Consider the following 26,340-nt stretch of genomic DNA (forward strand, 5'->3'; position numbering starts at 1 on the left):
TACTCTTGCAGACCGTCTGCACTGCTGGCATTCCCCTCCCTGAATAACTCGTGTGAATGTAGATGCAAAATATTCATTTGGTTTGTTAGCTACCTGAGCAGGATCATCAACAGTTGAGCTATTGATATCAAGTAGACCAATCTGATTCATCCCCTTCCTTCTAGAGTTTACAAAAGTAAAGAACTTATGAACATAAGAACTTATGAAAGAACATAAGTAAAGAGTTTACATAAGTGAAGAGTCTGCTGACGAGGCTACTAGAGACGGTCGTGTTCAAAGCCGCTAAGTGGATTTTTCTTATTTATTGATTTGAAATTATTGTTTTTCTAAAACTTTTGATTTAAATTTAGTAGTATAACATTATTTTGTGATCTTCTGATTAATTTGGTGTATTTATTCTTTACTCGGCCTTGTAATTGCATAAAAGTATCGGTAAAGGTTTCCACGTGTTTCAACTCCGGTACCGTTCGTAATTTTCCCGCCTTTGTGATACGATAGTTATATACCGTACTAGATAGCGTTAGTTGAACTTCGTTAGCAGTTAAATTGTACATTTAAATAAATACGTATAACGACTTAGATTACAAACGTAATATAATTAATAATATAACATAATTAATTAATAAATTAATAGAATCATGACTCAGACTAGAGCGGCAAAGAAAAAGGCTCAAGCTAATGGAAGTGCTGTGGCTCAGAGCAGAACTGAAGGGGGCATTTGTCCTCTGACTCACAGCCTTATAAAATGCACTGTTTGCTTGATGTTTGCAGAGCAATCGGGTACGGGACATGATACTGCCAAGGGGGTTGTCTTTGTGTGTGCGCGCGATGCAAGGAGTGTATCGATATCAAGCAACAACTCGGCGTTCTTGTGGGCCTATATGAGAGCTTGAAGGACAGGGTGGATGCCCTCGAAGAAACTAAATTGAGGGGCCCATCAAGCTCTCAGCTGCCCACATCAATGCCAGAGTTTGCACTTGGGCATTGCATGACACAGAGACAACCCCCAAGGCAGAATGCGCTGGTCCCGAAGGAACTAGTAGTTGTTGGTGACTCTATTGTCAGGGAAACGGGGAACATGCTTTGTAAAAAAGATAGGTGGAACAGGACCAGGGTATATCTGCCAGGGGCAAAGGTTGATGACGTTGTAGAGCGAATATCATCTTTTAAGGGCACAAAAGGTGATATAGTTGTACGCGTTGGCACTAATAATATTAAGAGTAGGAGACCGGCAGAATTACTTAACAAGTACAGGTCACTGTTGAACAAAAGCCGAGAATTAGGGTTGAATTTGAAAGTGTCTGCAATTCTGCCCAGACACGATAGGAGGGAGTATATGATTGAGAGCCTTGTCGATCAATTCGGCCCTGGAAAGATTGTGCAAGGCTCAAGGGGTAGAATTTTTTTCAGCCTGGAACTGTACTTGTTAACAGGAGAGATTGCTTCTACAGGGATGGGATACACTTAAATAGAAAGGGTGCAAGAATATTTGCTGATGCTATCGAGGCAGTGTTAGGTGGGTCGGAAAACTGCTAGCTTGGGGGGAGACAAAGACCAATAGATTGACAGTAGCCACTGGCAGAGGTGAAAGAGATTCTTGCACTGCTTCTATTAGAATGAGCAGAAGCCTGGAAAACAAGATGCATGGTATTTCAGAGACTGCTGGGAGCTATTGCGGTACAAGTAAACACATGGGTTGTGTTAGGGTAGCTAAGAATAGAAACAGGTGCAGGTATACTTGCGTGTACACCAATGCTAGGAGTTTAGTAAATAAATTTGATGAATTTGAGGTATTGCTCAAAACATCAAAGGCAGATATTGTTGGGATATCAGAGACGTGGTGTCACACAGATATAAGGGATGCAGAAATGCAATTTGGGGAGTACGTCTACAGAAAGGATAGACAGGATAGGAAGGGGGGAGGGGTTATGCTATTAGTTAAGAAACACATAAAAACCAAGGAAGTGAAGCCAGTCGACATGGCTGCACAGTGCAGTGTTGAGTCAGTTTGGTGTGACATAAGCATTGGGAGATCAAAATTGAGAGTAGGAGTGTGCTATAGGCCTAATGACTCTGATGAGTATAATAAGAAACTGTACAAGGAAATAAAGTGGGCCAGTAAATCAGAGTGTCTTATAATGGGAGATTTTAATTTCCCAGATATTGACTGGAATTTGGGGGCTGGTTACTCACACACTAGCAGGGCTTTCGTGGATTTATTGGATGATTGTTTTCTACATCAGCATGTTCGGGAGGCAACTAGAGGGAGTAATACTCTTGATTTGATTATCAGCAGTGATTCTTCATTCATTAAGAATCTGCAGATAAACGAACCACTAGGTGGCAGTGATCACAGTGTGCTGAAGTGGGATTTACTCAAAGAGGTAACTACCATTAGAGGTAAAGGAAAGGGTTATTGCTTCCGTAAAGGCGACTACGATGGACTGAGACAGTATTTAAATTCTATACAGTGGGACCAGCTGATGATGTTACCAACAGCAAATTCAAAATGGGAAGCATTCAAAGAACTTATCTTGGAAGCTACTAGGCTTTACATACCAACTAAGAAATATTGTTCAAGGTTTAGGCCAAAATGGATGTCAGATGAACTAATGAGGCATATGGCAGAGAAGAAAAATGCATCGGATACTTACAAATTAACACATGACACAGAAGCCTATGATAGATACAAGTTGATATGCAACCAAGTTACAAAGGAGGTTAGGCAGGCAAAGGCAGATTACGAGAAATCCTTGGCAAGGGATGCAAAGAAAAACAGCAAAGAGTTCTTTACTTATGTTAACTCTAGAAGGAAGGGGATGAATCAGATTGGTCCACTTGATATTAATGGGTCAACTGTTGATGATCCTGCTCAGGTAGCTAACAAACTAAATGAATATTTTGCATCGACATTCACACATGAGGAGTTATTCAGCAAGGGGAATGCCAGAGGTGTATTCAACTCTAGCAGTAAGCTACAGAATCTTGAAATAACTGGGAGTAAAGTGGAGGAGAAACTGTTGAAGATAAACACAAGAAAGGCACCCGGGGTGGATGGGATCTATCCAGTTATATTAAAGGAGGCAGCAAAGGAAGTAAGCAAACCCTTAGCCATAATTATGAGAGCTTCCTTTGACTCAGGGGAGGTACCCATAGACTGGAAATGTGCAAATGTGACCCTAATTCACAAAGGAGGATCAAAGGCTGACACAAGTAATTATAGACCTGTGAGCTTAACTTCTGTTCCAGGAAAATTAATGGAGGCACTGGTTAAAGAAGCACTGCAGGATCATTTAGACAAGACTTCAGTTATAGCTCAGACACAGCATGGTTTTATTAAGGGGAAGTCTTGCCTGACCAACTTGATTGGATATTACGATGCAGTCACAAAAGAACTGGATGCAGGGAATAACTTTGATATTATATACTTGGATCTTAGAAAGGCTTTTGATACTGTTGCACATGGAAGACTGCTACACAAATTGGAGCAGTGTGACATTGGAGGCAAATTGCTGCTATGGATAAAGGGGTGGTTGAGGGGGGAGAAGACAGTGTGGTAATCAATGGACACTGCTCATCGTGGACTAATGTTATTAGTGGAGTCCCTCAGGGCTCAGTGTTGGGTCCATTATTGTTTTCTGTATTTATAAATGATATTGATGATGGTATATCAAGCTTAATGTCCAAGTTTGCAGATGATACAAAGGTTGGCAGGGTTATCAAGGACACTACTGACACTATGCTGCTGCTGCAACAGGATCTGGAAAGGTTGAGCAGATGGGCTTCGAGGTGGCAAATGAAGTTTAACATTGACAAATGTAAAGTACTACACATGGGAAACAGCAACCCCAGAGCAACGTATCAACTCTGTGGTACTACACTGACAGTGGTAGAGAATGAAAGGGACTTGGGGGTGGTTGTGCAGGCAGATATGAAGTTCTCTGAGCAGTGCAGACGGGCTGCAAGAGTAGCTCATGGAGTATTGTCAATGATATACAGGAATTTTTCCAGCAGGGATAAGGAGGTGATTATTCCATTGTATAAGGCAATGGTCAGGCCACACCTAGAGTACTGTATACAGGTCTGGAGGCCTCATTTCAAGAAGGATGTAGAGCTGCTGGAATGAGTACAGAGAAGGGCAACAAGATTAGTGAATGGAACAAAGGGGTGCTCTTACGAAGAAAGGCTTAAGTTTTGCAAATTACAGTGTCTGGAGACTAGGCACCAGCGAGGTGATCTGATAGAGGTGTATAAAGCCTTGAATGGTTTAAGCATGCTCAATGCTGATGGGATTCTTCCTCTAGCTCAGAAAAATCACCTGAGAGGGCATAAATTCAAATTGAGGAAAGACAGATGTAGGATAGACGTGAGGAAATTTGCCTTTAGCCAGCGGGTGGTTGGTTGGTGGAACAGACTTCCATCCATTGTGGTGGAGATTGATAGCCTAAATAAGTTTAAGGCGCAGCTGGACAGGTATTTTGAACGAACAGAGGGGTGAAGTGGAAGTGGGTTTTTTTTCTTTTTTTTTTTGGCTGATGCTGCATAAGCTTGCTTTCTTGCATCAAATGCCTCTACTAATGCTAATGCTAACTTTTTGCTGTTTTTCTTTGCATCCTTTGCTAAAGATTTCTCATAATCGGCTTTTGCCTGTCTAACCTCCTTTGTGACTTGGTTACAGACCAGCTTATATCTATCATAGGCTTCCGTGTCACCTGTTAATTTACATGTATCTCATGCATTTTTCTTCTCTGCCACATGTGTAATTGCGCCTTCGTAGCCAGGTGGGCAGGTGCAGCAGTGCATGGCACATTTCTTGATTAGATCAGGGTTCGAGCCTGTGACCATCAAATACGGAGGATACGGAAAGGTCAAGGAATGACCACTGCATATCCCCGGAGCAATGTGGCCTTAGTTGCTAATGCTCCAAAAAAAAAAAAAAACGTCTAATTGGCATTAATAGAGGCATTTGATGCAAGAAAGCAAGCTTATGCAGCATCAGCCAACAAAAAAAAAAATAATAAATAAAGTAAAATAAATAAATAAAAAATAACCACTTACACTTCACCCCTCTGTTCGTTCAAAATACCTGTCCAGCTGAGCCTTAAACTTATTTAGGCTATCAACTTCCATGACAAGGGTTGGAAGTCTGTTCCATCTACCAACCACCTGTTGGCTAAAGGCAAATTTCCGCACATCTATCCTACATCTGTCTTTCCTCAATTTGAATTTATGCCCTCTCAGGTGATTATTCTGAGCAAGAGGAAGAATCCCATCAGCATTGAGCATGCTCAAACCATTCAAGGCTTTGTACACCTCTATCAGATCACCTCGCTGGTGCTTAGTCTCCAGACACTGTAATTCGCAAAACTTAAGCCTTTCTTCGTAAGAGCACCCCTTTGTTCCATTCACTAATCTTGTTGCCCTTCTCTGTACTCGTTCCAGCAGCTCTACATCCTTCTTGAAATGAGGCCTCTAGGCCTGTATACAGTACTCTAGGTGTGGCCTGACCATTGCCTTATACAAGGGAATAATCACCTCCTTATCCCTGCTAGAAAAATTCCTATATATCATTGACAATATGACAACACCATGAACTACTCTTGCAGCCCGTCTGCACTTCTCAGAGAACTTCATATCTGCCTGCACAACTACCCCCAGGTCCCTTTCATTCTCTACCACTGTCAGTGTAGTACCACAGAGTTGATACGTTGCTCTGGGGTTGCTGTTTCCCATATGTAGTACTTTACATTTGTCAATGTTAAACTTCATTTGCCACCTCTCAGCCCATCTTCTCAACCTTTCTAGATCCTGTTGCAGCGGCATAGTGTCAGTAGTGTCCTTTGACAACCCTGCCAACCTTCGTATCGTCTGCAAACTTGGACATTAAGCTTGATATACCATCATCAATATCATTTATAAATACAGAAAACAATAAAGGACCCAATACTGAACCCTGAGGGACTCCATTAATAACATTAGTCCATGATGAACAGTGTCCATTGATTACCACTCTCTGTCTTCTCCCCCTCAACCACCCCTTTATCCATAGCAGCAATTTGCCTCCAATGCCACACTGCTCCAATTTGTGCAGCAGTCTTCCATGTGCAACAGTATCAAAAGCCTTTCTAAGATCCAAGTATATAATACCAAAGTTATTCCCTGCATCCAGTTCTTTTGTGACTGCATCATAGTATCCAATCAAATTGGTCAGGCAAGACTTCCCCTTAACAAAACCATGCTGTGTCCGAGCTATAACTGAAGTCTTGTCTAGATGATCCTGCAGTGCTTCTTTAACCAGTGCTTCCATTAATTTTCCAGGAACAAAAGTTAAACTCACAGGTCTATAATTACTTGTGTCAGCCTTTGATCCTCCCTTGTGAATTGGGGTCACATTTGCACATCTCCAGTCCATGGGTACCTCCCCTGAGTCCAAGGAAGCTCTCATAATTATGGCTAAGGGTTTGCTTACTTCCTTTGCTGCCTCCTTTAATATAACTGGATAGATCCCATCCACCCCAGGTGCCTTTCTTGTGTTTATCTTTTAGTTCATCTGACATCCATTTAGTCTTAACCTTGAACACTATTTCTTATTTTGTATGAAAAGCCTAGTAGCCTCCAAGATTAATCCTTTGAATGCTTCCCATTTTGAATTTGCTGTTGGTAACATCATCAGTTGGTCCCACCGTATAAAATTTAAATACTGTCTCAGACCACCATAGTCACCTTTTACGAAAGCAAAACCCTTCCCATTAGCCCTGATGGTAGCTGCCTCTTTGAGTAAATCCCACTGTAGCACACTGTTTTCACTGCAACCTAGTGGTTCCTTTATCTGCAGATTCTTAATGCATGAAGAATCGCTACTGATAATCAGATCAAGAGTATTACTTCCTCTTGTTGCCTCCCGAACATGCTACCATAGAAAACAAAAATCCAATAAATCCACAAAAACCTTGCTTGTGTGTGAGTGACCATCCACAAATTCCAGTCAATATCTGGGAAATTAAAATCCCCCGTTATAAGACACTGATTTACTGGCCCACTCTCTTTCTCTGTACAGTTGTTTATCTGGATAGTATGAATCATAGCTGTAATACTCAATATGTTCTACATTGGTATTAATATTTGTAAAATAATAAGAGGAGTTTACCTCAGTATAGTACGTAGAACACTTCCGTATGATACTCTCCAGAAATTAAAATGAAAAAATCGAAAACTTACATTAGAGTAAAAAATAAATAATTAAAAACCAATTTAACACAATTCAAATCAGTTTAACACAATTAAAAATCAATTTAATGCAATTAAAAATTAAAAAGAATCTAATGAAAATATCTAAGGAAGGAAAATCGTTTTGAATATTTTCGTTAGATTTTTTTTAATTTTTAATTGCGTTAAATTGATTTTTAATTGCGTATTTTTAATAAAACACAATTTTTAATTGTGTTAAATTGATTTGAATTGTGTTAAATTGGTTTTTAATTATTTATTTTTTACTCTAATATAAGTTTTCGATTTTTTCATTTTAATTTCTGGAGAGTATCAAAAATATTGAGGTAAACTCCTCATATTATTTTACTAACAGTTGTTAATTATACTCTTCAGAGTCATTAGGCCTATAACACACTCCTACTGTCAACTTTGCTTTCTCAGTGCTTATGTCACACCAAACTGGCTCGACTGCACTGTCCAGCCCTGTCGGCTGGCTGTACTTCCTTGGATTTTACGTGTTTCTTAACCAATAGCATAACCCCCCTCCCTTCCTGTCTATCCTTCCCGTATGCATTGTATTCCCCAAATTCTAGTTCTGCATTCCTTATATCTGTGTGTGGGGGCACCTCCGTAGCCAGGTGGGAAGGAGCAGCAGTGCGTAGCACACGCTTCTTGATTAGACCGTGGTTCGAGCCCATCACCACCAAATATGGAGGATGCGGAAAGGTCAGGGAATGATCACTGCATATCCTGGAGCAATATGACCTTAGTTGCTAATGCTCCTAAAAACCAAATAACAAAGAAACAGCTGTGTGATACCACATCTCTGTTATCCCAACAATATCTGCATTTGAAGTTTTGACCAACACCTCAAATTCATCAAATTTATTTACCAAACTCCTAGCATTTGTGTACACAAGTTTCTATTCTTAGCTCTAACACAGCCCATGTATTTTCTTGTTCTGCAATGACTCCTAGCAGTCTCCGGAATCCCCTACACCTTGTTTTCCAGGCTGCTGCTCATTTCAATAGGTGCAGTGCAAGTATCACTTTCACCTCTGCAACAGCAGCTACTGTTAAACTATTAGTCTGTGACTCCCCTAAACTAGCAGTTTTCCGACCCACCTAATATTGCCTCAATAGCATCAGCGAATATTCTTGCACCCTTTCTATTTAAGTGTATCCCATCCCTGTAGAAGCAGTCTCCCCTATTAACAAGCACAGACCAGGCTGAGAAAAATTCTACCCCTTGACCCTTGCACAATCTCTCCAGGGCCGAATTGATTGACAATCGTTTCATCATATACTCTCTCCTATCGTGTCTGGGCAGAATTGCGGACACTTTCAAATTCAACCCTAACTCACGGCTTTTTTTTTTTTTCAACATTGACCTGTACTTGTTAAGTAATTCCGCCATCTCTTAATATCAATAAGCTTCTGTATGCCGCCTAGGCGCCTCCGTAGCCAGGTGGGAAGGAGCAGCAGTGTGTAGCACACGCTTCTTTATTAGACCGGGGTTCAAGCCCGTCACCACCAAATACAGAGGATGCGGAAAGATCATGGAATGACCACCGCATATCCCGGAGCAATATAGTCTTAGTTGCTAATGCTCGTAAAAAAAACCCAAATAACTGTATGCTGCCACAGTAAACTCTGTCTTTCAGGTATCCCCATAGCCAGAAATCACAGGGATTAAGATCTGTGGTCGGGCTGGCCGGAACTGCAGAAAGTCTCTAGAAATGATGCAATCATTTCTGAATATTGATTGGAGCAGTTTCTTCACTTGTCGACCAGCGTGGGGAGGGGCACCATCTTGCATGAACTGTACAGTCTCCAAGCATTGCCTTTCTTGCAGATCAGGAGTAATGTGATCTGTTAGAAGAGCGCAGTACCGTGCACAAGTTACTGTACACCTTACGGGGCCATGAGGTATATACAAGTTTCCGATATTCACGTAGTGCTGCATTAGCGTTACTATTATTATGGTAGAATAGTTTTACTAAAAGAGCATGTTCCGTTTTTTGTAAGAGTCATAATGGTTATTGACGGTGGCATTGGCCTTTCTGCTTTTGTCTAGCAGGATGTCATCTGCGTAATCAGCATGTCTTGAAGTAAATGACAACTTTTACATATGTGCATCGCCGTTTTTACCCTGGTGGCTGAAATTTGAACTAATTTTTTTCCTTCTACTAATTGCTTCCCCATACCCTAAATGACATACCCACCTATTTTCACAATGCTAACTCTAACTGTTTCGACACTAGGGTCTCCTGAATAGGGAAACTTATTTTATAACTACTCTGTATATTTCTGTATTCATGTGATCAGTTGATACTTGCAGTTAGGAAAGGTAATACTTTTTTTTAACTTTACCATGGATTTTGCTCATTATGTTCTCAGCTGGCATTGCACCATAAAAAAAAACAAAAAAGTAAGGTTACCAATTAACCAATATAATCAATATTAATGCTGTCTTAGTTCTTATTGCATTTTATCTGCTCTTTTTTTGCTATATTTTATTAATATATATTGTGCATATTAATATTAATATGCATAATATATATACAAACTAATTTCTATTTAAACAGATTATGAGTGGAAAAATTGATGTTCATTTAGAGCGTGTCCATTTAATACAAAATTACATTAATTTTCAGTGAAATGTGGGAAAAGAAGCCTCTGTTATTGAGGAGGCACAAAAATCTTTATTACAGAGGGCTCTTCAGCTGTAAGGATCTAGATAAGATATTAAGAGAGGTAAGAAATGTATGCATGAATTATTTTAAAATCAGATGTGTAATTAATCCCTTCATGAGTGAATTTTCCAAGTGGGTATGGGCTCCAGGCAGTCATTTTTCCAACAGTGTTGGCCTCTCTTAGTGAGTTTCTTCTTGGAATTTTGAAACTTAAAAATGAAAACTTTTTACATAAATACTTTTAAATATTAATTTGTTATTATTTTCTCCTTATTGCCCAACATTAGAGTAAAATTACTGTAAAAAAAATAATAATAATAAATTAGAATTTAAACAGAATTGCAAAAAAATTAGTTAAAATTTTGTAAAACTTGTAATTTTTTTATGGAATAATATCCTCTACATCTACTTATATATCATTTGATTCAGTTTCCTCAACTTCTGGATCTGATTTCCAGAGCATTTCTTTAGTTTCTGCTTTTGTAAGCACAAATCAGATAACTGAGCTTAACGGGTATGATATTCTCTGGGTTTCAAAACTCTTTTTAGTGGATCTATTAAAACTGTCTACTATTAGTTGGAAACATAGTTAAGAGATGGCAGCATATACTGGAAAAATTTCTTCACGTGCATTAATGGATACATTGTTTGAAATGATCTTCAAAATGTAGAACTGTGTGCATACTTGTGAAAGGATTAAACTTATTTCATTAAATGATATCAAAAATATTATATTTCTGAATTCTGTTTTCTCCCTACTCTCCAAATTGACCTGCATTGTATAGTGTAAAAGTCTTCCTCCCCCCCTTCATATCAAAAGTGCAGAAGTTTTTTTTTAATGATACCTACATGGTAGTTAGTAGTTATTCAGATTCAAGGCACATCTTTCAGCCTATTTTTACCAGGCATTTAAAAATGCTCTTTTCTTTTTCTGTTAATGATGAATGATGTCAGTCACTGGTGTATTCACGTCCTAGTTCTGGCCTTTATTATTCTTTTCTCATTTTCTTATAGATAAGTACATTTCTTACAATGCATGTAGTCTAAGTTAACTTTATACTATCATCATATATTTCTTTTTAGCAAGTTGTGAAATTTACTACAAATATTGATGTTACATCATATATTGATGGAAAAAGGCACACACACAACCCTGAGGGTAGAGCCTATGCCCCTGTAATTTGGGATTTTTATCAAGTAAGTATTTTTTTATATATATAAATTGAATTCATATAAATGTACTGAATATAGAACTTTAAAATAAAAAAATGAAAGCAAACCTGGTTTATTATAATATTTATAAATATATAAATAAACAAGTAATCATTAATTAATTTTACTTTTTTTTAATATTAAAAAATGGAGTTAAAATTATCAAAAGCATTTTTAATCTAATTAACATTAATCTGAACATTTTAATTCAATTTAAACTAATCTTTTCTTTCCATAACAAAGTATTTGTTCACATGATTTCTTTCTATAACACCTGGGTTCTTTTCCAGAAGTTACCATGAACTCGAATTTGAATTTGTCATGTTCTGTGATGCCAAGAAATAATTATTTAACTGAATATTCCTCACTTTCAGGGCTCTGTTACTGTTTCTATTTGTTGAATTAACTGGTAGATACATGTGCAATTTAGCTGTATGTAATCTCACCCAATAGAGGTAGTATGTGAGAAAAGAAAGGTAGCTATAAACAAGTAATGTAAACATAACTTCACCAAATCATCTTATACACAAAAAAATCTGCCTCTAATCAAGTTCATGTTCTCTGCTGTTTAAAAACTATATATTCAAACAGTTGGTACAGGTTAAGGCAATTCATTTTTCAAGTTTATAATTATGGCAAATTCTTTCCATGGTATCAGCATAACTTGTTATTAGAAATTAATAGTTAACCTGATAAATGGTGTATATATGAGGGGTGATCATTTAATTCGGGACTGGTGCAAGATCTTATCTTAATTGTCATCATCTGAATCTTCTGTGGATTTCTCCTCAAAATATTCTCCTTCAAACTTTACACACTTTTGCCATCATCATACCCATGCATTAAATTCTTGCAAGCCATTTTTTGAAAGTCTGCAAAATGCTTCCATTGTGACTCAGCAAGCATTGTTGTAAGACGTGAATTGCTTGCCTTTCAGAGGCTTCTTCAGCATGGAAACAGGAAGAAATCACACGGGGCTAAGTCTGATGCATTAGGGAGATGTGGCAGAACCTCGGCACCTATGGCAGTGATCACTGGCTCCAGGTTATTAGCCGTATGAGGCCTGGCATTGTCTTGATGGAGAAACCACTTCACACCCGAAAGTTTTTGACATTTCTTATGAATGGCGTGGAAAAGTTTAACTCTGAGAACCTCAGAGTATACTTCCTTATTCATAGTTGTTCCACAAGGCACAAAATGTGTAACAAGAATGCCCTTTATGTCAAACACAAGAACCATTAATTTGTCATCCGAATGAGAAGCTCGAAATTTCTTAGGTCTTGGTGAATCAGAATGCTTCCACTCAACCAACTGTTGTTTTGTCTCTGGGTCTTATAGAAAATTCCAAGTCTTTGTCACTATTCGATTTAAGAAGTTTTGACCCTGCGTTTCAAAATGATCAAGCATTTCTTTGCACAAGTCTACTCTTTGCTGTTTTTGTACCGGAGTCAAATTGTGTGGATTCCAGCAGGAATCCACAGATTTGCAACATTTTCAGGTGATCTTTCACAATATTGTGAGCACCACCATTGAAATGGACATTCTAACAGCTAATTCGCATAATGTAATTCGCCTGTCTTCATCCAAGACAGTACCATACACTTCATTCATCTCTACTGTTTCCGATGCATTCAAGCCTCGTCTGACCCAATAATGAATCATATACTGCTTCAATCTGTAAGTCCAACATGATACTTCACAACGATCATCAGTGACACATGGCTAAAAAAACTCTCTTCTTGCAACACTAGCTCGAGAAATACTGGCATGTGCACACAGAGTCTGCTCAGTAGTAGCGATCACCTCTATACTGGAACAAAAAGTGTTATAGTATTCTTCAGAGTCGTACAGTTTCTTTAAGTGTACAGGTGCATTTTCTTTTACTGGAATTTTGTGTGATGTGTTGTGCAAATCTTCTATATCAAAATATCCCTGTATAAGAATTTCATCATAAGTACTGTAGATATGTTTATAATCCTTCATCAGGGATGGATGGTCTTTCCATGTAGTCTTTGTCTACCTGCTGAAAGCAATTGCTGTTCTTTATTTCTTATTCTGCAGTAAAATTTAAATCTTCCAAGATTTGTGTTGTCTGACTGACTCATGCTTTGTTTTTTTTTTCCTTTATCTGTCATTTATCTGAATTTGAGAGTGGGATCATACTATCTTACCAACATGGAAATGTCAGTTAGGATTACCTGGTGTGTATTTTGTGTTCCAAAATAAAATATGTAAAACCAAAAATAAAATCGAAGCAGAGAGACTATAACTTCAAAAAATAACTAAAATAACTTGGAAAAACCGTGAATGAGCATCTGCCAGAATTTACAGTTTTCTGAAAAATATCCAAAAAACCACATTAATATGATTTTTATTTCTTTCGTTGTGCACAAAATGTGTAACAAGAATGCCCTTTATGTCAAACACAAGAACCATTAATTTGTCATCCGAATGAGAAGCTCGAAATTTCTTAGGTCTTGGTGAATCAGAATGCTTCCACTCAACCAACTGTTGTTTTGTCTCTGGGTCTTATAGAAAATTCCAAGTCTTTGTCACTATTCGATTTAAGAAGTTTTGACCCTGCGTTTCAAAATGATCAAGCATTTCTTTGCACAAGTCTACTCTTTGCTGTTTTTGTACCGGAGTCAAATTGTGTGGATTCCAGCAGGAATCCACAGATTTGCAACATTTTCAGGTGATCTTTCACAATATTGTGAGCACCACCATTGAAATGGACATTCTAACAGCTAATTCGCATAATGTAATTCGCCTGTCTTCATCCAAGACAGTACCATACACTTCATTCATCTCTACTGTTTCCGATGCATTCGAGCCTCGTCTGACCCAATAATGAATCACATACTGCTTCAATCTGTAAGTCCAACATGATACTTCACAACGATCATCAGTGACACATGGCTAAAAAAACTCTCTTCTTGCAACACTAGCTCGAGAAATACTGGCATGTGCACACATAGTCTGCTCAGTAGTAGCGATCACCTCTATACTGGAACAAAAAGTGTTATAGTATTCTTCAGAGTCATACAGTTTCTTTAAGTATACAGGTGCATTTTCTTTTACTGGAATTTTGTGTGATGTGTTGTGCAAATCTTCTATATCAAAATATCCCTGTATAAGAATTTCATCATAAGTACTGTAGATATGTTTATAATCCTTCATCAGGGATGGATGGTCTTTCCATGTAGTCTTTGTCTACCTGCTGAAAGCAATTGCTGTTCTTTATTTCTTATTCTGCAGTAAAATTTAAATCTTCCAAGATTTGTGTTGTCTGACTGACTCATGCTTTGTTTTTTTTTTCCTTTATCTGTCATTTATCTGAATTTGAGAGTGGGATCATACTATCTTACCAACATGGAAATGTCAGTTAGGATTACCTGGTGTGTATTTTGTGTTCCAAAATAAAATATGTAAAACCAAAAATAAAATCGAAGCAGAGAGACTATAACTTCAAAAAATAACTAAAATAACTTGGAAAAACCGTGAATGAGCATCTGCCAGAATTTACAGTTTTCTGAAAAATATCCAAAAAACCACATTAATATGATTTTTATTTCTTTCGTTGTGCACAAAATGTGTAACAAGAATGCCCTTTATGTCAAACACAAGAACCATTAATTTGTCATCCGAATGAGAAGCTCGAAATTTCTTAGGTCTTGGTGAATCAGAATGCTTCCACTCAACCAACTGTTGTTTTGTCTCTGGGTCTTATAGAAAATTCCAAGTCTTTGTCACTATTCGATTTAAGAAGTTTTGACCCTGCGTTTCAAAATGATCAAGCATTTCTTTGCACAAGTCTACTCTTTGCTGTTTTTGTACCGGAGTCAAATTGTGTGGATTCCAGCAGGAATCCACAGATTTGCAACATTTTCAGGTGATCTTTCACAATATTGTGAGCACCACCATTGAAATGGACATTCTAACAGCTAATTCGCATAATGTAATTCGCCTGTCTTCATCCAAGACAGTACCATACACTTCATTCATCTCTACTGTTTCCGATGCATTCGAGCCTCGTCTGACCCAATAATGAATCACATACTGCTTCAATCTGTAAGTCCAACATGATACTTCACAACGATCATCAGTGACACATGGCTAAAAAAACTCTCTTCTTGCAACACTAGCTCGAGAAATACTGGCATGTGCACACATAGTCTGCTCAGTAGTAGCGATCACCTCTATACTGGAACAAAAAGTGTTATAGTATTCTTCAGAGTCATACAGTTTCTTTAAGTATACAGGTGCATTTTCTTTTACTGGAATTTTGTGTGATGTGTTGTGCAAATCTTCTATATCAAAATATCCCTGTATAAGAATTTCATCATAAGTACTGTAGATATGTTTATAATCCTTCATCAGGGATGGATGGTCTTTCCATGTAGTCTTTGTCTACCTGCTGAAAGCAATTGCTGTTCTTTATTTCTTATTCTGCAGTAAAATTTAAATCTTCCAAGATTTGTGTTGTCTGACTGACTCATGCTTTGTTTTTTTTTTCCTTTATCTGTCATTTATCTGAATTTGAGAGTGGGATCATACTATCTTACCAACATGGAAATGTCAGTTAGGATTACCTGGTGTGTATTTTGTGTTCCAAAATAAAATATGTAAAACCAAAAATAAAATCGAAGCAGAGAGACTATAACTTCAAAAAATAACTAAAATAACTTGGAAAAACCGTGAATGAGCATCTGCCAGAATTTACAGTTTTCTGAAAAATATCCAAAAAACCACATTAATATGATTTTTATTTCTTTCGTTGTTATTTAATAATTTCAGTGTCAGTATTTGTTATATTTACATTCCATTCATGTTAATGTATCATTTGTAATATTTTTAATAAACAGTTTATTAATCATGTAATAGGCATGTAAAAAAAATGCTGGTAATCAATCTGTGTTTTGGTGAAAAAAACAAAAAAAAAAAAAATTCAAAGGGTTTGAAACAGGGCTCTAAAATCTTATTCTTAGTGTTAGTTAGTATTAGTAGTGGCCTTACAGTGCAAGGGGTCAGAGGCTTCAGCAAAAAAAAAAAAAATTAAATTAAAAACATGCGGAAAGGCAAAAAAAAAAAAAAAAAAAAATTAAATTAAAAACATGCGGAAAGGTCAGGGAATGACCACCGCATATTCCCGGAGCAATATGGCCTTAGTTGCCAATGCTCCTAAAAACCAAACAACAAACAAACCCTCTCAGAACCTTATAAACCTTAACTAACTCTCTCCCCACCACTGCTCTCTTAAGGTACCTAGTTACCAAGCTCTCTAGCCCATACATTTGAAGGGCAGTTTCACAGTTAACTAATACAGTGGAATTATAAACTTTATCTTTTTAAGAAAATGTTCATTTATCATTAGGCCCGATATAGTTGAGTGGTCAAATGCAAGAGTGCAGTTTGAGTGAACCATGGTTCAAATATGGTTGATGTTTGTGTTCATTGTCAAAATAATTAGTTGTAAACTCTTCTGATCTAGTGGCCATACTGGAGTATAAACAAAAACTTTTAGCTACAGAGAATTTCATATCTGCCTGTACTGAAACCCCTAAATCCCTTTCCTTCTCCTATTTTAAACAACCTATCCAGTGTGTTAAGTTGTTTTGGGGTTGTTATTCTTCAAGTGTAAAACCTTGCCTTTTCTGGTATTAAAATCTTGTGACTAGTTACCTGACCATCACTATTATTACAGTGAACCCCTGCTTTATGATTGGTTCACTTTACAATGGACTCTCCATAATAAAATACCATACGATATGTAGTAAGTGCTGGTCATTGTGATCACGTTTCTGAATTTAATTTTAATTCTATTAAACGACGCTTCTAATAAGTGAAAATAGGAGGAAATTATCCACAGGCTATAAAAGTAAAGATATAAAGCACAAATTTACTTTATTACCTTACCAATTAACAAAATTAAATGATATGTGAAAATCAAAAGAATATTTTCCACAGGTTAGAAAAATAAAAATAAATTTATGCTTACGTACATAGCTTAATTAATACTGTAATATGTGCATACTAACTAATTGATATTTCTGTTCACTGACATTTGTTTTTGGGTTGTAAAATTTAAAACAGTAAGAGATTATAAGCAATCAATAACAATGAACACGGCATGCACAAATTGAAACTAACATGACATGCGCAAGTGAGATATGGAGTAAAAAGTTTACAAAGCTTAAAAAATAGGAATGAAGAGAAGGTTCTGAAATTTTTTTTTTTTAAACATGATTGAAGATTTCATGGAAGGGGAAACACATTTCACCATAATAACAGGAAAACCCACAAATTCTAGCTGTTGGTATTATTGCAAATGCAGTAAGATTGAGTTTACTACTCATTTATAATAGATTGTTCTAACAAAACCCAATAAACCAGAAGCTGCATATTGTTTTATGGTAGTGACCCCAGAAATGTGCTTTAGAAAAATATCACAAAGGCATTCAAAATTGATTCTTATAACTAAACATATGATAGTCATGAAAGTGGAGCATTTTAATGATTTGAATTGTTTTTTCGAAATTTGATTCTATAAGCAGCTGATTCTACCAACCAGTGATCATATTAGCCAATGCCTACTTATTTCACGTTATGATGGGCTTTCGATTGTCTCTGACCAGTCCACGCGGTCCTTCCTCTCAGCCAATAGCAGCATTTATAAACATGTTGGCCTCATGTTTTGTTTATCAATATGTACAATTTCCATTATAAAAATCACCTTTTAGAGAGATAAATAGCTTATTTATATAGCAAAAATTTCAGCTTCTGAGGTCTTGGAACGATTTACCAAAAAACAATTTGTTATTGGGTTCACATTACGATATTTTCATGATACGATGGTGTCTCTGGAACAGATTAATATCATAAAGTGGGGGTCCACTATATTCTGCAAGTGTAAAACCTTGCCTTTTCTGGTATTAAAATGTAGTTATTAGTTACCTGACCATCACTGTTTAATAATCATTAACCACGTCGATCTTTACATCATCTGCAAATTTTGATATCATGCCCTTTATCCATGTCATTTAAGAAAACCAGAAACAGGTGAGGCCCAATCATAAATTCCCAAGGAATCCCACTTTTAATCTTAAGCCATTAATTACAACCCATTGTCACCTCTCTCTCTCTCTCTCTCTCGTAGCCATCCCATAATCCAACTGAGGATCTTACCTGTAATTTCAATTTCAACTTTTGCTCCTTGGCAGACATATCCTGGTCCTATTCCTCCTATTCTTTTTTGCATAATATATTTCCTGTTTCCTTGATAATAGGGTCGCCAACAATGCTACCTCTTGTGGAACCAATGCATTCTACCTTGGGGATTATTGCTGTATTGCCTGAAGTGCAAGTGCAAGCTTTGGCATTAAGGAAGGAAGCTGAGAGCTTGATGGGCCCCTAATTTAATTCCTTCAAGGACATCTATCGTGTTCTTCAAGCTCTCATAAACACCCATCAGAATGCTGAGTTGGCACCTAATGTCCTCACACTCTTTACATCGAACTCACACAAAGACATTTCCCCCTGGCTGTTTCATGTCTCATTCCTGATAGATCCGCAAACATCACACAAGTAGTACATATTGTAAGGCCGTGATCTGGGAGACAGTTGCCCTCCCCTGAGCCACAGTTCAGGTGAGAACTGAGGGGGAGGGGCCATTTTAAGAAAAAAAAATCGAACATGCCTGAAATGTAACACAGTGCATACATTAACTAACTTGTTGATTTCTAAAAGTCCACAGGGCATGATAATGTATTGGCTAGTTAACCTCTCATACTGGGATCTGTTAACTCATTGCTGCAAATTAGTGAAAATGCAGTGTTTTATTTCAATGCACTCATTAAAATAATGTGATAATATTACAGTGCACTGCATTCTTTCTTTCTGGGTCTTTGTGTAAATGGGGAAAAGCAAGCATTGTTACTTTATAAGTTATTTATTACCTTTACTAGACTGTTCTTGGATAACTGTTTTTAATGCACATGCCTTCCCTCCTCGTATTCAAGTTTAAAAGTTAAAGACTAATGGAAAACGGGCACTCCTATGGACTGCCATTACCTATTTAATGATAAAACTGAGAAATTTTTATTCCTAACAACTGTCTTATCTTTTTATTTTATTTATTTATTATTATTATTCTATTTATTTATTTTTTTTTAGCAAGGTTGTTCAGTTAGACTTCTAAATCCTCAGACTTACAGTAGATCTGTTTGGAAATTAAACTCAATTCTCCAAGAGTACTTTGGAAGTTTCGTTGGAGCAAATGTGTAAGTCAATGCATATAATTAGCTTTCTAGATATGCGCTATTTTCATACAAAATTTACAACTACCCAAATATAACTAATATATATATACTAATTAAAAATATATCAATGCATGATATATTTTTTCTACACATTGGTGTAGAAAAAAGTTATCCAGCAAGAAATGTTTTGCTGCTGAGAGGACTGCCAACCCATGAATTCCGATCAGTATCTGTAAATTAAAATAATAAGATATTCTGATTTCATTGTTCATTTATGCTGATGCCCCTTTTTGTCTGTATAGTTGTTAATTGTACTTGTCAGTTTTTTTTGCTTGTAACAGAGTTTTACTGCCATCTTTGTTTTCCCTGTGTTTTTCACACCATACTGACAATATTACACGTGCAGCCTTTGTCCATTGGTTGTACTGTTTTCAGAATTTATGTGCACCTTAACCAAATGCATCATCATCCATCATGCCTGTTCGTTCTTTACACATTATAATCAGTGGGAAATCAGCATCTCAAATGCTGTATTCCCGCTATCAGAGTGGCTATATTGTAGCCACTTGTAGGCATTTCGCTATACGCACAATGTTTTGTGTCCGATGACTTAAGCAATACTGTAAGTAGGTATAAATATCTTCAAAAATATTCTGGAAAAAGAAGTATTAATTATTGAAACAAAGGCAGTAAATTATTACTATGGTTAAGGATGTACTTGGCAAGGTGCAGTTCGGTTATCTGAGTACCAAGGTACTCTAATATTCAAAATGAAATAAAATAGTAATAAAAAAAAAAACAATAACAAAAAAACAATGAAGCAATGCTCATTTCTGCAGTTCTCTTCCCAAGGAAATCACATTAGCAAAACCTGAATACCCCTTTATAATAAATAAAGAAATAGAATTAAATAAGGACATCGAACTCACAATTACCACCCATTCATGGGGATATCAGTTCTGGTGAACTCTGTAAAAGATCATATTTCAGCTGTTGACCACACTATCCAACCAAGCATCAACAGATTTCTCTACACAAAAAAAAAAAAAAATGAACATACTAAATTCATTATAAAGTATGCTATGATTACCACCCTCTATAAGTTATAAGGAAACATAAGTCGTCAGTGACTGAAATATAATTCTTTTTGGAGATTTTGCAAGTAATGATGCCCCCGTGAAGAGGTGTTGCTTGTGAATTCCTTGTCTTTATTTAATCCTATTTCTTTATTTATTATAAAATGGCATTCATGCTTTGATGGATTTGAGGCTGAGAATCATGTGTTTACCTGCTGAGGGTGAATGTTGCTTTGTCTATTTCTTACGTTGATAACTTTATTTTGATTATTAAGGTATTTAAGGTACCTGGTACTTAAGTTACAGAACTACACCTTGCCAAGTATAACCTTCATTGTAGTATTAATATGCTGCATTTCTTTTTCCCTAAATGTGTGTGCTTGTTTGCAGTTTTTAGTAACTTTACAGAGCCAATGTGATTGTTAGTGGATTCCGAGCAAGCCTTGTAATGCCCCTCACCTTCTTTTCAGGCTACTGCATGTCGCAATAGAAGCAATGCATGATGATGGCCATTCTGTCTGGCTATGCCCTCTCCTTTTCAAATAATATTTACAGGGTTGGTCTATGCCTAAAGACATTAGTCTATAGGAATTGTGTTCTCTGTACTACCTCAGATCCCCCTCCCCTCAGGAGCTGAATTTTGAATGCGAGTTGAAGCTTTCTTTAAGGATTTTTCCATTCGAGCAAGTGGAAACTGCTATAGAAAGTACTTTTTTAGAGTTGCTGACATTCTCTGCAGTTCTTTCCCTGTCACCTCCCACCCCTTATCTCTTGCAGTATGAAACTCTTGGTCTCTTCATCAATTTCAAGATTTTGTCACATCTGGACAATAAGGGTTGTCATGCTGTGGTGCTAAATAGAGCACCTTATGAAAAGGTGGACCCTGAAATTCTTCAGGCACTTGGTGCTGACCAGTTTGTGAAACAATCAAATATACGATCCTGGTACTGACCAATCTGTGAAAGTTTTGATGAAACTGTAAAGCAAAATTTACCAATTAGTGTATTTATTATTCAACCAAAATAAAATTGATAAAGCTTTATATTGCGGACTGTGCATTGGGGGTGTCTATTACTACAATTTTATGGATTGCCAAAAATTGATAAACCTGCTTTCCTTTACAGCACAGTATGGCCTTTTGTCGCTCTGATATATGAACTTCCCACAATATATTGGCACTGCTTCTGCTTCAACATGGCTACTATATCCATGGAAGAACTGGAGGCCTAAATTTTTCTGGATGTGCTGGTTTTAGTTAAGCTCTCGGGGTAGTGTATCAATGACATGTCCCCAGCCATCTGGCAGGGCTCACACTCACTGCCCTCCAGTATCCCAGTAATCTCACTTATTATATGTACTTAATTTGTTGAACCATATGATACTTTTCCTGGAAAATGTTTCCTAAAATTTTCCTGCATCTTATGGTCCAAAGTCATGCCTGTGCATTAAATGATGTTTTTATCTCTAGCCATGGCTAGAGAAAGTGTGATCAAAATGTCCAGGTGGCCTTTTGAAAATAGTAGCTCGTAGTGTGTGACCACTTCAGATCACTTGTAATCGAAGCAACAAAAAGGTCAGTTGTAGAATTAAACACACGGTTAGTTGTAAGTCCTGAAGAATTGAAATGTCCAGTGCTAACTGTAGCGTTGGACATCTCAGTTAACAAATCCTGCATACATTCATGCATTAGAAATGAATGGAAGCATAAGATCATGATTTGAAGTCAAATGAAGGAGAAATGAAGCAACCACCAATTTCATAAGGTGTGCAAAGAAGCAGAAGATTCATAGGGATTAGTGACACATGAGAGTGTCAAGTCTTTAAGAAAGTGAAAGTTCAGACCATAAAACTGGTAATGACGAGTCTACTTATGTGAAAAAAAGCTTCGTTCTACACTGACATTTTGTTTAGTGTTTAGTAAGCACATGAATCTGTTTCAAATATATATAATAAAATATTTTTTTTCCAAAATTTGATTTCAAAAATGTGGGTATATATCTTATTGTCTGGAAAATGTGGTAATTTGCTACTGTACCTGGAGTTTGACTGTGCTCTTCCATTTTAGATATCATGGTCTACATGGTTGGTCAAGGCCCAAAGACCTCAGTCTATAGGAAGTGTGTGTGTGTGTGTGTGTGTGTGTGTGTGTGTGTGTGTGTGTGTGTGTGTGTGTGTGTGTGTGTGTGTGTGTGTGGCCAGCTCACAAATTATGGCACTACCCAAGTGTGGGAATAACTACACTTTGATTGGCTGGGAATGGTTGCATTCCAGTACTGATTCCCAGAAAGAAGCTGAGATTGCTAAGGTAGACCTAGCATGGTTATCCTTACCATATTCTTAATCGTCTGGAATTCTATTACAGGATGCTATGTAATTACTGTACTTAGTATGTGTTCTGAGGCAAGCCGCTCTAATCCATCATTACACACTAATGACTACATTCACTTTTGCTGCCATGTGTGGTATACTGTACAGAGAAAGTGGAATGAGAAGTCAAGTCATTTTTAACTGCAGATTAATGATGCTATTGGCCAACTGAGGTATTAGTAAGGCATAAAATTATTGATGGTAAGTCAAGAAAAATACAACATTTAAACAAAAGTGATTCAGCAGTAAATGGTAGAATGACGAGAAACAGATTATCAATTCAGTTGACTTCTGATACTATTCAAAGCAGAATTTAACAGCATCCATTATTATGTGTATTATTTTTATTGGTCATTATAAAAATTCAATTTCAGTAAGTCAATAACAGATTGTGAGATATACATATTCCAAAAGTATAGTAACATGCATAAATGACCATCTTTTATATATAAAAAAAAGGCAATTGAGATAATTTTCAGTGTCGTATTATTTCTAAAAAGACAAAAAACTGTATAACCAAAGGCTAAAATATTTAATGTATTTTCCATTCCAGATATTTAACACCACCTGGATCACAAGGGTTTGCTCCACATTATGATGACATAGAAGCTTTTGTTTTGCAACTGGAAGGTAGAAAGCACTGGAAATTGTATAACCCTATGTAAGTAATATTTGTATAATATATATATATATATATATGTAAATTGTAGCCATGTAATTTTATTTCAAGGCTGCATTACAACAGTCCAAGTGAGTGGTTGTTCTGACATAATCAGAAAATGACATGGTTATAAGCAGCATAAAATCGCTTGAAGACCTGCTGTTCTTAAGCCCATTGTAGAGACAACACTACACTGCTTACAGAGCTTATAACCCTTGATGCCTGCCCTCATCTTTAACTGTAACATCCACAAAGTCCACTACATCAATATTCAAATCTCCATCTCCCATAGGGAGCGGTGCTATTCTTGTATCAGCAGAAAATAGCATGCCTCGGGAAAAAGTCTGAAGTTTGCACTGGTACTGAAACCCCCCCCCCCCCCCCCCCCCCCAGTTCTAAACTTGTTGTTCCACCTCTGCATCTCGCTCTATTCTAGCCTAGCACTCAATGAGCAAGGGAAGTTCTTGTCTTTATTGATATGAATGGTATCTGCTTTCTTGTAAGGAAAGCATCTGTCATTCAAATCTACAGGAGACACATTAACTTAAACTCAAATGAATAAACAATCTCTAATTGCACACTTAAAAATGATTGCTTGACCCATATAAGTAAAACTGGCCAAGGCTCAGGGGTCTTAAATCCCACAAAGGGCTGGTTATTACAACAAGGAAACCCACGTATACTCTAAAATCATAATGGATTCTATATCCCAATCAGTGAAGATAATAAAACAAATTGAAGGGCCTTCTTCAGTATTGGCAGTGGTGCAAAAAAACACACTTGTACAGCATTAACAACCTCCCCTGTATCACCTGTCCACTCCCCTCTAATAGTTTGTCTAGTTCTTCCTCGAATTTATTCGGACTGCCCACTTTTACAACACCAAATGGAAGTTTGTTCCAGCGATTGACCGCCTACTGGCTGAAGGCAAATTTTCACACATCGGTCCTGCAACTATCCTTCCTCAATCTGAACTTATACTCCCTCATACATAGTCTGAGCACGAAGAAGGATTCCATAAGCATTGAGCTTACTCAATCCATTTGAAGCCTTAAACACATTATCAGATCTCCTTCTTGAAGGTGCCTAGTCTCCAGGCACTGCAGTTTGAAGAACTGAAGTCTTTCCTGGTAAGAACACCCTTTTGTTCCCCTCTCTAAACTTGTTGCTCTTCTCTTCACCCATTTCAACAGACCTACATCCTTTGTAAAATGAGACTTCCAGTTTTGTATGCAGTACTCAAGGTGTGGCCTGATCATTGCCTTATACAATGGGATAATCACTTCCTTAGCCCTGCTGGCAAAATCTTTGTATATCATTGACAAAACCCATCAGCTGTTCTAGCAGCCCTTCTGCATTGCTCTGAGAACTTAATATCTGACTGCATAGATACCACAGGTCTTTTTCATCCTCCACTACCCTGAGCATGGAACCACACAGTTTGTATGTTACTCTGAGATTGCTGTTACCCATAATGCAGTACCGTGCATTTGTCAATGTTAACTCTATTTTCATCCGGTCCCTTAGTAAGCCTAATTTTAAGCCTAACTTGAAAATTGTCCCCCTGAAAAAAACTAATTATTTCCATAATTTTTACTCAATCTACAAAATTGAATCTCAATATACATAAACAGAAGTGTTTTCTTTGATTTCCTACCTTTAAATTTCAGAAGAAACTATTAATGCGAAAACAGCAAAAATGTACAATTATAGATGCATTTTTGTAATTATGACCATAAAAAAACAAGTGGTGTTCACTTTGATTATATAATGCATCACTGCATTCATTTGGATTTCGCTTGTCATCGCAACCTCACTGGCTAAGTTTGCTTACTTAATTTGCTGCATTCCTCAATATAATTGAATTGATGCCATCCACCCTATTGCCTTTTTTTACAATTTAGCTTCAACAATTTATCTTCCACTTTTCTCTTAGTTATCATAAAATTATTTATCTCCCTGTTAGAATTTGATAAACTTCTGGCATCCCCATCCCTAAAAAATGCCTCCTCCCTGAATGTAGATGCAAAATTAGCATTCAGTCTGTCAGCAGCCTGAGCAAGATTATCAACAGTTAAACCATCCACATCTAAGACCAGTATAATTCATCCCCTTCCTCCTAGTGTTAGCTTAAATAAAAGAATTCTTTAGGAGAACAAGATCAATAAAGACAGGCATGTGCTACTCCATTAATTCAAATAATTTGTGAATCCTCCTTCACTTTTATAAGCAACAAGGATTTCAAAGGGGGAATTCCTACCTGTCCCATTATCAGGAGAAATTGCCTTCCTGGGTAGGCTCTTCCTAAATGGATAGTCACCATCATTATCAATGCTATACCAGCCAACACAACACACCACAGAAACTCGGAAGATCTGCTTGATAGACTGAAACAAGTTCTACTGCAACAAGGAGCAACCTGACAAGCTTCAATGTCTAATCAGTGTTTTCTAGTAAACCTCAAATTCTTCTCATAGGTGTCAAAAGTAGCCTGGCATGCCACCTAAACCCACAGCTATTTCTCTTTCTATAAAAGAAGACATCAGATGTTGTCTCACAACAGACAATCATATTTCCATTTTCAGGAGCAGTTTTACTTCCGAAAGAAGGGTCCACGTTTTGCCAGTAACAGTGAAATTAAGGTCCATTTATACTCTTCAGCTCTTTGCACAATTTTTAATAGTGAGCCTTTGGTCATCACTCAGTAATACTCAATGATCTTTGAACAAATTTTGATGCATGCCAAGGGAAAAAATAGCTGAAGAAATGGGATCCTCCAGCTATTTTTTTCTCAATTTCGGTTAATCCTCAATCAGAGTAAATTGTTTCATGCACTTTAGTAGCCATTTCATCATTGCTTA

The 26,340-nt window shown here is 37.0% G+C and overlaps 1 protein-coding gene across 1 annotated transcript in view; it reads left to right on the top strand.

The window, feature by feature from the left end:
- Window positions 1–26,340, top strand: part of NO66 (Bifunctional lysine-specific demethylase and histidyl-hydroxylase NO66) — a 136,153-nt gene that overhangs the window by 31,852 nt on the left and 77,961 nt on the right. The window contains exons 6-9 of the mRNA XM_090386109.1: window positions 9,867–9,966; window positions 10,989–11,102; window positions 19,290–19,396; window positions 23,372–23,479. Of these exons, the coding sequence (XP_090242235.1) occupies window positions 9,867–9,966; window positions 10,989–11,102; window positions 19,290–19,396; window positions 23,372–23,479 (429 nt within the window). The remainder of the gene's footprint in view (window positions 1–9,866; window positions 9,967–10,988; window positions 11,103–19,289; window positions 19,397–23,371; window positions 23,480–26,340) is intronic.

Source organism: Mastigoproctus giganteus, chromosome 12 (assembly GCF_048544385.1).
Source record: "Mastigoproctus giganteus isolate SK-2022 chromosome 12, ASM4854438v1, whole genome shotgun sequence".
In the NCBI taxonomy this organism is placed as follows: domain Eukaryota; kingdom Metazoa; phylum Arthropoda; class Arachnida; order Uropygi; family Thelyphonidae; genus Mastigoproctus; species Mastigoproctus giganteus.